Source organism: Colletes latitarsis, chromosome 7 (assembly GCF_051014445.1).
Source record: "Colletes latitarsis isolate SP2378_abdomen chromosome 7, iyColLati1, whole genome shotgun sequence".
NCBI classification, from domain to species: Eukaryota; Metazoa; Arthropoda; class Insecta; order Hymenoptera; family Colletidae; genus Colletes; species Colletes latitarsis.
Window position 1 is genome coordinate 9914871 of NC_135140.1, and position 14815 is coordinate 9929685.

The 14815-nt window shown below is 35.5% G+C and overlaps 1 protein-coding gene across 3 annotated transcripts in view; it reads left to right on the forward strand.

Annotated features, from left to right (window-relative positions):
- Positions 1 to 14815, forward strand: part of Ssh (Protein phosphatase Slingshot) — an 87600-nt gene that overhangs the window by 26214 nt on the left and 46571 nt on the right. For all 3 annotated transcript variants that reach the window (XM_076768638.1, XM_076768639.1, XM_076768640.1), the window contains one exon: positions 12089 to 12248. In XM_076768638.1, coding sequence (XP_076624753.1) covers positions 12089 to 12248 — 160 coding nt within the window. The remainder of the gene's footprint in view (positions 1 to 12088; positions 12249 to 14815) is intronic.

Here is a 14815-nt window from a genome sequence, read left to right on the forward strand (position 1 = left end):
ACGCGACAGAAGGTCTTTGTTGTCCTGCGCTATCTGGAGCACGGTATTTCCTTTTTTCCCCGGTAACCTGTATGTTCGACGCACGGTACTACAACCAGGATGTAGTCTTAAGGTGATTAATTTTAAAATACTTCACATCGGTGTAAAAATTCAGTGCCCAGGTATATTCATACTCAGGTTTACAATTTTTCCAGTACTTATGCCGATCTAATGAAAACATGTTTCGAATGAAAGTTGCAGTAACGATTAAGGGGATAGCCTCGTGTGAGACCTCAAAAAAAATCAAGTTTTATTTATTTCATTTTTTGAAAGATAACAGGGTGTTCGGCTATCTCTAGGAGAAATTTTAATGGAGGATTCTAGAGGCCAAAATAAGACCAAAATCAAGAATACCAATTTGTTGATGGAGGCTTCGTTAAAAAGTTATTAACGTTTAAAGTTCCGCCCGATCTGAATTTTTTTCTCGAAAATGCGCTGGATTTCGGGGGTATGGCTATTCACCAAAAATGATTGTAATTGACCCCCGCAACTAAAAATAATTTTTTTAGAACGATTTGAAATTTTTTTTTTCGTCAAAAAATTTAGGCACCTACCCTTTGTCCATTTTTCTTACAAACTTGTTTTTCATTTTTAGTCATTTTATTTGACGCCCCATAGAAAAGTTGTCTAATACTTTTTTGTAGGTACCCATGAGCTCTACTCCAGAAAAAAGTTTCATTCCAATTTATTCACTATTGTAGGAGTTACGGCTGTTTGAACATTGGACCAGTTTTATGTGGTTTTTCTCATTTTTCGGGGTCAGAGATCAACTTTTCAAATATTTTTGCGATTTCTACATATTCTTCATCAAAATACGCGTAGTTTGCTTTTTTAAACATCAAAATCGTTCAATCCGTTCAGAATTTATGATGTTTTAAAGATTTGCATGAAATTTCAGGGAAGCATTTCTGACCTTACATTACATTTTTGGTAAGGAATTTTTTTCTCAAAAATGGTTACGATTTCGAGGGTATGTCTATTGACCAAAAATGTTTGTAATTGACCCCTGTAACTAAATATAATTTTTTCAGTATGATTTCAAATCTTTTAATTTCGTCTAAAAATTTCGGTACCTACTCGAATTTTGTTCTCGAAAGTGGGTAGGATTTCAGGGGTATGTCTATTCACCAAAAATGATTGTAATTAACCCCTGCAACTAAAAACAATTTTTTCATAGTGATTTTAAATTTTTTAATTTAATTTTTTAATAACTTTTTAACGAAGCCTCAGTTAAGAAATTGATATTCTTAATTTTCGTCTTATTTTGGCCTCTAGAATCTCATTAAAATTTTTCCCAGGGTTGGTCGAACACCCTGTATATTTAACTATATTTACGAATTTTTGCAGCGCATAATATCTATTGATTACGCAGCTTTTGTTGATCAACGAACAACAGTTTTTATGTACAGCGTCCGACTGCGTAGGTAATATTTTGCGAACAAGTTATCCGAAATCCAAAAACCAAAGGTATTCTTAATATAGATAAGTTTGGTTATATCATGGACTAAGATCTTCTCAAAGAAACGAAAAATGGCACAGTGGTAGTTATTTTCATTTCATATATCGCAGTTATCTTAGTTCATGTTATACAGAGACTATTTCTAAAGATACTGCATAAATTTGATGTTAATATCTCGAACAGTTTTCATGTTATTGTCTACGCAGTGTCGAAAAATGCAATTTCGAGTCCAGTTGTTATATATTGCTCGTGGTACATTTCAGCAGGCTATAACTTCCGTTAGTTTTCCGAATTTCAATTTAATATTTCGTAGACATATTTTCGAGACTACGTACTAAAATAAAACGCAAGAAGAAAGAAAATTCGATTTTTTTAATCCCACAAAGTAGAAGGACCCCTTAAGAAAAGGAGTTTGTGGCGAATCGGTGCGTTTCTGCCGAAAATGGCATTTCGCAGGTTTTTTCGGTGGGGAATCGAAAGGCTTTGGAAGGTTGCCGTGATCGTCTGTCCGTCGGCCTTTGCATTCACCGTTTCCGCTCTAGTTGGCCGGTTTCCAGCGATTCGCTGGATATTCTTTCTTCTCCGCGCGAGACGCAATTTTCTCCGCGTTAAACGTCGCTTTTCCCGTTCATCGCTCGACGTTGCGTCACTGGGAATCACGGGTCTCGGTGAAAGCTATCGTCTGACCGATTCGCGCCGAAGAGACAAATGGAAACGCGCCCGATACGCTTCCCAGAACGGCTTCAACTTGGAACAATAATCGACTCGCGCTGAATTTCTACTCCGGTAGAAAGATTTTAGGTCATTGAAAAGTAACCACGGTCATAGAGACTCAGTGTTAGGACTCGAATTGGACGAAAACCTGAAAGGTTTCGAAATAAATCTCATACCTACAGTGCCATAATACAACCTCCAGCTACGAGTTTTCGATCAGACACATAAGGGGGGATTCTCGTGTAACAATATTAAAATTAAAGTATCCTTTTTAATTCTTTTCGTAAAGAATTACAAGTTCTATCGTACTAGACTTTTAGGAACACGAAGAAAGACCCTTAACCCCTTAACATTCATATTTTTCGGGTTGACCAAATATGGTCAGTTTTCTTTATTGGAATTGTTTCTAAGCTATACAGGGTGTTAAAATTTTGTTGTATGAGTCAAATTGGCTCACTTCAATAAACATAGATATACAGAGTGTTCAGCCACCCCCTGGGAAAAATTTTAATGGGGGATTCTAGAGACCAAAATAAGACGAAAATCAAGAATATCAATTTCTTCATTGAGGCTTTGTTAAAAAGTTATTAACAATTAAATTAAAAAATTTCAAATCGTTCTGGAAAAATTATTTTCGGTTTCGGGGGTCAATTAGAATCATTTTTGGTGAATACGAACACCCCCGAAATCCTACCCCCTTTCGAGAAAAAAAATCGGGAAGGTGCTGAAATTTTTCGACGAAAAAAAAATTTTTCAAATCGTTCTAAAAAAAAATATTTTCGATTGGGGGGGGGGGGTCAATTACAATCATTTTTGGTCATTACACATACCCCCGAAATCCTACGCACTTTCGAGAAAAAAATTCCTTACCGAATATCTAATTAGCTGCCTGACGAAAAAAAAAATTTCAAATTGTTCTGGAAAAATTATTTTCGGTTGTGGGGGTCAATTACAGTCATTTCTATACTTACCTATTCTTCTATCTTAACTATTGTGCTAAAATAAAGTCTGTAGTGACTACGAACCAGTTCTCTCTACTAGGAATCAAAAAATGTTCTAAAACGTGAATATACGTATTTCTGAATTTGCAATTAGAACTTTTGCTCGAAAATATATTTCACGTGAAAGTGTTCGAACGCTTGTGGACGGTGGTGTGGCCGTATCTGCATGGATGAATCACTGGAACCGATTATTTAAATCGCTGGAAAGTACAGGTCGGGTTTATCGAGAACCGTGTGCAATTCAACGGAATTATATTAGCGATTTGTATCTTTCTCATTTTAATTGGCTTCGCCAAACATGGTAGCTGTGATGTACTTAAACCATTAAACTTCGTAATAGGACCTGTTCTAAAGACGTTGCAAGGTCTCCTGGTAACAGAATTTAAAAAGTACGCGATTCAAATTGGAAAAAGGTATAAAATTCATATTCCCTTGTAGATACATTCATGTGTCCCCAAATGAGCAGTATTTCAACTTACTATTGACGAAACAAAGAACCTGAGATCCATTGAAATACATTATTTATGAAATACTAATTAACTCGTTGATAGATTCAAGGGTTATCTATGGTGAGAGAAACTTAATTTAGGTAAATATGAAAGAATTTTAAATTACAAGCATTTATGAATTTTTCTGGGAAAAGGGACAATTTTTACTCCCTAAAATAGCGTAGCATAAAATTGTATCGAAGCAGCTTCTATTAACTGAATTCTTTTAATAATTACTATTTGAAATAAATTTCGCTCACGTCTGCCATAAATGGAACTTAATACGGAGGAGTCATGTAAACTTACATTTTTCCATTCTGACTTCCTAGGACGAGCCACGTAGATTTACATTTTTGTTAATCTTTAGTTAGTTAGTTTTTCATTTTTATTTATTTTAATTTAATTTTATTTAATCCTCTTAAGGGGGTAATCTCATGTAAGACCCCAATAAAATGAAGTTTTTTTTTATTTCACTTTTTGAAAATATATACATATACATATTTAAGAATGTATTGTTAAATTTTGAGGGATAAATGTCAAGCATTGTGGATTATAGAACATTTTCTGTATAGAGTATATTGTATAGTATTTTACAAAGTATATTGTAGAGTACATTGTAGAGTACATTGTATAGTATACATCTGCTGTGTTTAAAATTCTGGAAAGAAAATCGACTCTGCTAAGAAGGGTACAAATTCGTTTGTGGACTGTTGTTACGTACTATGTAGAGTGAGATCAATATATATTTGTTATTAGTTAATCAGTTTAGTTATAATTTGGTACAAATAAACTTTATACACGTGTTCATTTATAGCAAAAAGTTTATTGCAAAATCTTACATGCATCACTTTGATTTCAACAAATTTCTCCCATAAGCAATAAGGGTACGAATACTTATAGGATTCACTGTATAAGAAAATGGATTCTTTAAACCGGCTACATTAAAATGTTGAGTAGAGAATCGGGTTACAAAGACCGAGGCACAATAGTCGAAAGATCGCTTGGCCGCGTGGGAAAAAATCAGTTGGGCGAATCTTTGCTATTGAAGAGTTGCTTATGTCTCTCACGTGGCGGTAGCGAACCGTAAAACGAGACACCCTGATGGTCGAGCATCGAGTACCGGTGCGTGGCACACTTTAGCAGGGTTATACGAATTGCTTTCTGCTCGTAAAGGTCTTTGGCTGCACGATGACAATTGCAGATACGATCTCGGATGCACGTTCACCATCGTCGAGACATTTCGCGCGTTAAATGACGTCATCTCTGTTGCTTACGTTTCTGTCACTACGTTAACAGATTCTTCACGCTGAAGTACCACTAGATGTTTGCTAATAAATGTTGGACTTTCGTGGTACCTTTGCTCATTCTAAAAGACAAACAAAGCCTCTACCTTGAAAATATTTCGTATGATCGAAAATTTGTCAAACTCGGGCGACTCCACCGGAGTTTAATAAACTTTTTTTTGTGGTTTGGAAGAAGCCTCTCCTTTATTCCTTTCAAAATCGATGTACGATCTTTTCTTGCCGAGTTATCGTGCATACGGTAAGGTTTGGAATACTTGAACGATAAGTGTACATTGAATTTCGTCTCTCCTCGCGACAGTTTAACCCATTGAGTGCCAGTTACGAGATATCTCGTAGTAAGCGTATGCATCAAAACTGCCGACTACGGGACATCTCGTTTTTTTTCAATAAAAGTTACTGTAAATGCCATTTCAATACTAAATCTGTAACTTAGTATTATTATTATATATGTAGGATTTAACGAAGAGAATTTATTTGAGGAACAAATGAATACAAATAATAAACGAATTTGAAACACACAAATTAAAATCGCATTAATTGACAACACAAATTATAATCACGTCTGTCTGTCACGATCACTCGTTTCATACTCCTTGTTGTCTCGCTATCCCTAGTTACTCATCCCTTCTTGAACAAAACGCTTTCAACAAAACTACAGCGTGTCACAAATCTTCTACGTATATTTTGGAAAACTTCATGTTTTCTTTAAAATAAAATCTTGGCTCTCAGGGCAACGCGGTCTAAATTTGCCTGGCAGTCAATGGGTTAAGGGCAGAATTTTTTTAAAGGAAAAGTTGATTCGTAGAAGGGTGGATTCGCTTTAGAAAAGGTCTAATGGAAAATTCATAGATTGGAAACTAAAGAGTAATGTTTGGTTTATCGAAAAGCTCGGTTCCTTGCATTACATGGCTCCTTTCCACGAATTCCTTAGCTCGGAATGCGAAAACACGCGACAGAGAGAGGCCACAATCTCCACGAGGGCTAATAATACGGGCAGCAAAGGTTTGCTTCGCGAAGACGCGCCCACGCGTCGCAGTTTCGCAGTTCTAGCATGAGTCTCCAGATGATTTTAGTATCCCATCGGTTCTCGGCCTAATCGCGTCCGCGAGTCGATCTCCGTTCGCGTTGTCACACTTTCGAGGAAGTTTTAATAAAAGCCTCGTTCGATTTAAATCTCCCCCGCCTTCGGGATTCACTTTTTACGCGCGACGTTCGCTTCGTGAAAATTCTTTGTTCGTAATCGAAACCAAACGAAGCTTCTCGAATAAATTCTGACGCGTGAGTTTTCGATTGACTGTGATCTTTTTTTCTTTCACTTATATTATTTGTGCGTCGTTGTTCGATTGTCGGGGTCGACGAGTGCACCATTACGGAGAAACCTGAGGAAGACACCCCTGCGACAGGGAAAGCAGGGGTACCAACCATTTGCGTGAATGGTTACGTAGACAGGTATACACGGAAATTGAAATCGACGATTTAAAAAGTATTCGTTTAATTGTAAAAAGAGGTGTGCAAATTTATACGAAAAAGTGTTTTGTTTGCCAATGGGATAATGCTACTATGTTTCGACGGAATATTTTTCTGAGAACGTTAAAACGAAATTGTTTTTCTGTAAAGTGACAAGCCTTCTTTAAAAACGTGGTCAAATTTTTTTAAAACATAAAAATCATAGGAAAGGATAAAATATGCTTAATCAACGTAGATTAAATATACTTTGGTATTTGCTAGCGCTCGTTATCGCGAGTCTCTTAAGAAATACGTATGTAAACAGAAGAATTGCATCGTGATACACGATTTTTATTAATACAGATGGCTCTCGAACGATGTTAAAGCTTAATTACAATAATTTAATGTCGACTAGAAGTTCTATTTTATATACTTGCCAAACTAAAATCACTATTCTCTTGTATAAAAAGTGCATTTTCTAGAACTTGGTCGCTATTACTTTCACAGCAGCTTTCAACGTGACTTTCTAATTGTTTTTAAATCAACCTCGTTGCAATATTTTGAGTGGAAAATAAAATTGGTCGCTTCTACTAATACGATAGCATTTTCGTTTGTTTCTTAAATATGTAGTTATTTTTCCACAACCAGCTCCACCGCCTTTCTAAAGATAGCCTGTAGTTAAAAGAACAGCTTAATATTAAAGATTAAAGTATTAATTGCTAAATTTATAATAAATTTATCAATTTATAAATTTAACACATAATACTTTAGTGAATTTTAAATTGCTACAATTCTTGAATTGTTAGGTTTAGACCACAAGTACCCTAATATTTTTCTGCAAAGCTTAAAAAACTACCTCTAACGATACAATGAAAACTATAAAATTCCACCTTTTAGATAAATGTAATTGCATTTTTTAATTGCAACGATGCAAATACATCCTTCCTTAATGGAACTTTGTAATTGTGATAACACTGTTCGGTGTAGTTTTTTAAGCTCTACAAAAAGACTATTAATTAACTTACGCTCTAAACTTAATAGTTTAACAGTTATTTTGGTTATTTATATGTTATTTTAAGATAATGTGGTATATTATTGGTCCTAGTTAAATTTTTTGTTTTGTCACGGCTCTGACTGTAATTCTTGATACTGTGTTAATTGAAAAATATATAATGATGCCTTCGACATGGTAGTTTATTCTCTCTTTTAAAACGATTGAATGTTAGTTGAAGAGTCCTCGTTTAACGCGTAGAATAAAGGTCGAAGTGTGCTCGACGTAGGATGTCCGATGCTTTATTTTGCGCAGGTGTGTGTATTATTGGCGGAAACGAGGTGGCTCTAATTTTCGAGACATAATTTCGACCAAACGGGACTTTTAATTAAGTGCTATTTGCTAGTGCCCTTAAAACTAACAAAGAGAACGCAAGACCTTGCAGCAGTGTATGTACGGAATTATGTAATTAACCCCCTTGTAGTACAATAACGAGTCCGACTCGTCGTAAGTGCTTTATGCCAAGTTTCACAATGACTATGCTGCGCTCGTCGTACAATCTAACGTAGTAAAATCGATACATTTTAACGGGTGCAAGGTATTCTTGAAACAAATTTGTTGAAATAAAAACGAATAGTATGCATTTAAACAATGACTCGTAATTAAACCATACATATAATAAATAAAATGTTCTCTACATTATTTTCTTACGTATCAACGTTAATGTAACGATGAAATATTAATTATAGAGACAAAAATAAGACGAAAATCAAGAATACCAATTTGTTGATGGAGGCTTCGTTAACAAGTTCTCAACGTTTAAAGTTTCACCCGTACTGAATTTTTTTTTCGAAAATACGCAGGATTTCGGGGTATGTTTATTCACCAAAATTGATTGTAATTGACTCCTGCAATCGAAAATAATTTTTCCGAAGTGATTTGAAACTTTTCAATTTCACCGAAAAATTTAAGCAGCTACCCCCTGTCGATTTTTCTTAAAAATTTGTTTTTCATGTTTAGTAATTTTGTTTGACGCCCTACAGAAAAGTTGTGTAATACTTTTTTGTAGGTGCCCATGAGCTCTACTTCAGAAAAAAGTTTCATTGAAATATATTCACAATTGTAGGAGTTATGGCTGTTTGAAAATTGGACCATTTTTATGGTGTTTTCCTCATTTTGTGAGGTCAAGGACCAATTTTTTGAATATTTTTGCGATTTGTACATATTCCCCACCAAATTACGCGTAGTTTGCTTTTTTAAACATTAAAATCGTTCAATCCGTTCAAGAGTTATGACATTTTAAAGATTCGCATGAAATTTCGGAGTAACATTTTTGGCCAGTAATTATATTTTTGGTAAGGAATTTTTTTCTCGAAAATAGTTAGGATTTCGAGGGTATGTGTAATGACCAAAAATGATTGTAATGGACCCTTGCAACCAAAAATAATTTTTTTAAAACGATTTGAAAAATTCTTTTTTCACCGAAAAATTTTAATTAAATTAGTTTCTTGACTTTTGTCCTTTGCTGGACACACTGTGGGACGGTTCGAAACAGTTCGTATTTTTGGAACTTTTTCGAACTCCGAAGCTACTCTGTATCGCAGAAAAGCAATCATCGCAGCTTTCGATAACGAAGATTGCGAAAGATCGAGCTGCCGAAGATAGATTTTCAGGTTTCTCTTTTCTCCGGTTACACGCGTGTAATCGCTACCCTCGTGAAAGAGAAACTTGCCATTGTATCGCTCGTTACCGGAAGCTTACGCGTATACAAAATGCCATGTGCGTCTCATTCGTTGGTCACTGCAACGAGAGTGCATATTTCGACCGAAACGTGTAGGCTGTATCTCCATAGATGCGTAGACCTTGAAGAAAATTACTGGATCAAACCCAAAGTTGGTGCAATTTTATTCTAAACAAATTGGGCTTATTTAAACCCTATGTTTTATTTGTTTGTATACATATACAATAATGGAGGATCTATAATTTTCTGATTTAAATTCTTAATTTTGTTTCGAGTTAAAAATTTTGAAATTAACAATGTAATCTTTATTTCATGGAACGATCAAATTTTTATTCCATCTCCATATTATTGGATTTCTATAGATGTATAGTTCTTGGAGAAAATTACTGCGTCTGATCTAAAGTGGGTGCAGTTTTATTCTAAATAGGTTAGGCTTATTTATAATCCTATGTTTTATTTGTTTGTATACAAATAATGGAGGATCTATAATTTTCTGATTTAAATTCTTAATTTTGTTTCGAGTTACAAATTTTTTAATTAACGATGTAGTGTTTATTTCATGGAACGACCAAATTTTTATTCGTTTAATATGAAATACTTCAATAGACGATGCAAATTAATTTTTATTCTGCTAGCAACTGATCTGAAGGTGTTATTTGAAGTTATTGTTAGCGTTTCGCGTTTACCTGACTCTTGAAGCAACCGTTCTATTGTCGGCTTCTTATTGTACTAAATTGCCTCATTTGTCAGGTCGTTGAGATTGTAAAACAATATAAAGTTTCGTTTAAAAGAATTAACTTGGCCAGATAATTATTTCTACCGCATAATGTCCTTCTTTGTGTCAAACAATTTTCGTAAAAGTATTCTTTTGTTGGCTTCGGTCTTTACTGACCCATATTCGGATGGTCGCCATAAAAATATATTCTTCAAATCATAATTGACCCTAGACGAATAAAAGGGCAGTAAAGTGGTAACAGTACATTGAAGAATTTTAGTTCACGGTATCGATAATTCCCAGTATAACCTTTATTTAAATTCCTGTAGATTATTCAGACCTGTTGAATTCAATTGTACATTTCATTTATATTGCTTTATTACTTTTAATAGATATGAATATATATTTCATATATCTCAGCAGATATTAATGCGTGTAAATTATATTATTATAAGTTCTTCCTTGATTTTGTCACTCAAACGCTGCAATAAATTCGCATAATACTCGCCGTTGATTGTTTTTCCTTTTTCAAGATAATCAATGAAAATTATTCCACGCGCATCCCAAAAAACTGATGCCATGACCTTGCCAGTAGATAGAACTGTCTTTGCCTTCTTTGGAGCTGGTGCTCCCCTTACAGTCCATTGTTTCGACTGTTCCTTCGACTCAGGTGTGAAGTGATGGACCCAGGTTTCATCCATAGTTATGAATCGACGCAAAAACTCGGCTTTATTCCTGTGAAACATCGCCAAACACTCGATCGAAACATCCTGGCGACGCTGTTTTTGTTCCATTGTGAGCAAACGTGGCACCCATCCTGCGCACAGCTTTCTAATATCCAAATTTTCAGTCAATATGCGTTGTACAGCACTTTTTGAAACGCCTACCAGGTTTGCAAACTCGCGCACTTTCAGTCGACGATCGTCCAATACCGTTTTGTGGATTTTCTTCACCATTTCCGGTGTGGTCACTTGACTTGGTCGACCACTGCGGTGTTCGTCTTGGCTCGTTTAAATTCTGCCATCCAATATTTTATTGTTGTAAATGAAGGAGCAGACTTCCCTAGAGTAGAATCTAGCTCAATTTTGATATTGAGTGGACTGAGACCTTTCAAATGAAAATATTGTATCACGTAACGATGGCCAATTTTTTCCAAGTTTACAAATTCACTGAGAGCGTTTACTATTAATGGCTGTCAAACAAATACTAAACAATGTAGCGTCTTCAAACTCGAAACTTGAGCTCTGTGAGGTTGGTACTTCCGACCACAGACAAGGTACACGAATAGATCTTTCACCTAATGTATTTTTTCGACCCGTTTCGTACATAATTAGACATTAATCGATTAATTTCATTAGAAAAAATCAATCGATTAAGATTATTTAAAAATTTCAAGATTATTAAAATAGCTAAGGATGTATCTCAATGATACGTATACCGCAACTCACATGTATTTACGCATGGACAGCTTCGAGAATTCAAGAAAGAAGGCGAATGTGAGTCTTTCTTTCTTGCTTTCGAAACAGCTGAAATCCGAGGTAAAGAATAGACCTACCGCTAGTGGGATGAACGCTATCGCTGTACCATGAGTGTCCTATAACATGAGATACACTCTTCCAAAGTGGAACAAAATGTTAAAAAGATCATGCATGAAATTGTAAGGAGATCCTCGTAAGAAGGCTTTAATCTTCGTAATGGTTTTAATGAATCGATGATCAACAATTACTAACTTATGACTTATGGTCACTGGTGGTCAACAGTGAGGTTGACCTCAACGTCAACGGTCCAGTGAAGATATTTTATTGTTGCAAATGAAGGAGCAGACTCCCCTGGAGTAGAATCTAGCTCAATTTTGATATTGGTTGGACTAAGACCTTTCAAATGAAAATATTGTATCACATAACGATGACCAATTTTTTCCAAGTTCACAAATTCATTGAGAGCGTTTACTATTAATGGCTATCAAACAAATATTAAACAATGTAGCGTCTTCAAACTTGAAACTTAAGCTTTGTAAGGTTGGTACTTCCGCCCATAGTTATTTTTTTTAAACAATAACCGTCATCTATATCTCAGGCCAGATGCTTCTGGGACTACCCTCGTAGAACCGTTTGCTCGCTATCGATCTGTCGATGCGTTAATTGTCGTAAAATTTGAACTCACAGAACGCATTCCTTTGGTTTGTTACAGTCTGAGCGAATGCTACTTTGCAGGCAAGGGCGCGGCCCTGGTTCTACCCCCGAACGAAAGGGCCAGACCCTCAAGGAAGGTCTCCGCGGCAGGATGCGACATTCAACAGCACTTGCAGTCCATGTTCTACCTGCTCAGACCGGAGGAAACCCTGAAAATGGTGAGCAATTTTTAGAAAATATCTCTCGAGAGTACTGTTGGACGAAAAATACAAGAAAATTCGTCGTATGACCGAACAATTCGTGTCAGGCCTCGGACAGGCAACGTTACAGTTATAAATAAAGGAATATTGTCCCGGAAATACGGATACACGCCTCCAATTGGAACACATTAACCCTTCAACTACGATGCCCATACTACATATGCAAAAACCTGCTTTAATTGTCGACGTTCTTCGTGTATTTTTATATTCACGAAACGAATAGTGTTATTTGGAGGCTGTGTTTCTATTTTTCTAATACGTAACTTTTTGAAAAATTATTACAATTTAAATGATAAGCCTCATTCTATTTTTTTAATACTCTGAGAAATTATTAAAGATGACAAGCCTCATCGTATCGCTAAGATTAATAAAATTTGATCACCTAAAGATCGAGTAGAAGATACCAGTTTTACCTACTTTTCAACATCTTTTCGAGGACGTCACTTTTTGGAATTTAATAAAATTTAAATAACAAGCCTCGTTCTATTTTTTTAATACGTAAATACAAGCTTCATCGTAGTATCGCTAAGATTAATAAAATTTGTTTACCTAAAGACCGAGTAGAGGATACCATTTTTACCTATTTTTGTAACATCTTTTTCGGGATCTAACTTTCTGAAAAATTAGTAAAATTTAAATATCAAGCTTCATGGTATACCGTTGTGCGTGAGGGGTTAATTGATAGCTGGAATAAAATATCCAGGCGAACGGGTTTGCAGAGAAATATTGATTGGCGAGGGGATTAAAAATCGTTGGTTAATTTGTGAAAATTAGCCCCCCGGAGAGTTGGCGTTAAGCGCCGAAAATGTCGATTCCCGCGAATAAGCGAAACTCGCGGCGTCTTGTAAAGCACCGGAAGTGGACAGCGAACGGGTTAATGGTCGGTCGGGTCACTGACACCTTCCGCATAAAAGGCTCGGCTAGAGGGCAAGTTGCATGCGTGCTTTTAAGTGCGAGCGTAAAAAGTAACGGGCCCTGCTGAAAAGCAGTCGACGAAACGACCTGTAGCGAATCATACCGTCCCCCTTACCTCGTTGTCCTTGTAGGGACCAGTTTCTCGTCCCAGACCGGCTCACAGAGGAATCCCGACAGCTTTAACGCGTGTCCCGTCCAGAATTATAATGTCATATTTCGCTAGCAATAAACGCGATGGTTCGTCGAATTATTCTTCGTATTTTCATCCCCGATAACTGGCCTGGCTCGCCAGGACCCTTTAAAAACCAAATAGAACCGACTTGACAGTAGCGGATCGAAGCTTTAGATGACTAGATCCTCGGTAAATTATTATACTATATTGTAGATAATAAATATCCATCAATTTGTACTTGGATTTTAATTTTTGTTAATCAGTTAACTGTTTCTGACGATTATACTCGTCATGAAAAAAGTAATAAATTTTGTGTTATGACGAGTGTATTCGTCACGAGTAATAAGTAGTGACAATTTGCAGTTTAAATTACAATTTTAGTGAAAATTAAAATATATTTGTAAACTTCGAGATGTTTGAAACATTCTGAGGCCCGTCGAAATAAAAGGGACAAATAAAAGTTTATAAGTAATTAATATAAAAAAAGAAACTGCATTTCTGCGCTTTCAGAGGTAGGTCTATCCACCAAATATTATTGTAATTGACCCCTGCAACCGAAAATAATTTTTCCAGAACAATTTGAAATTTTTTAATTTCGTCTAAAACTGTCGGTATCTACTCGAATTTTTTTCTCCAAAGTGCGTAGGATTTCGGCGGTATGTGTAAGGACCAAAAATGATTGTAATTGATCTCTGCAACTGAAAATAATTTTTTTAGAACGATATGAAATTTTTTAACTTCGCCGAAAAATGTCGATTTTTCTTAAAAATTTGTTTTTCATTTTCAAGAAATTTGTTTGACGTTCTACAGAAAAGTAGTCTAATACTTTTTTGTAGGTACCCATTGGCTCTGCCTCAGAAAAAAATTTTAATTAAATACCTTTACTATTGTAGGAGTTGGGGCCGTTTGAAAATTGGACTAGTTTTAGGGGGTTTTTCACACTTTACGGTGTCAAGAAACAACTTCATCAATATTATTAGAATTTCTACATATTCCCCACTAAAATACCCGTTGTTTGCATTTTAGAAAATTAAAATCCTCCAATTCGTTCAAGAGTTATGACATTTTAAAAATTCGCATGAAATTTCAGGGAAGTATTTCTGGCCTCACATTAGATTTTCAGTAAAGAATTTTTTTCTCGAAAGTGCGTAGGATGTCGGAGTATGTCTATTCACCAAAAATGCTTGTAATTGACCCCTGTAACCAAATATAATTTTTTTAGTATGATTTGAAATTTTTTAATTTCGTCTAAAATGTCAGTACCTACTCGAATTTTTTTCTCGAAACTGTGTAGAATTTCAGGGGTATGTGTATTCATCAGAAATGATTGTAATTGAGCCCCGTAACTAAAAATAATTTTTTCAGAATGTTATAAAATTTTTTAATAACGTCTTAATGAAGCCCCAGCCAAGAAATAGATATTCTTAATTTTCGTCTT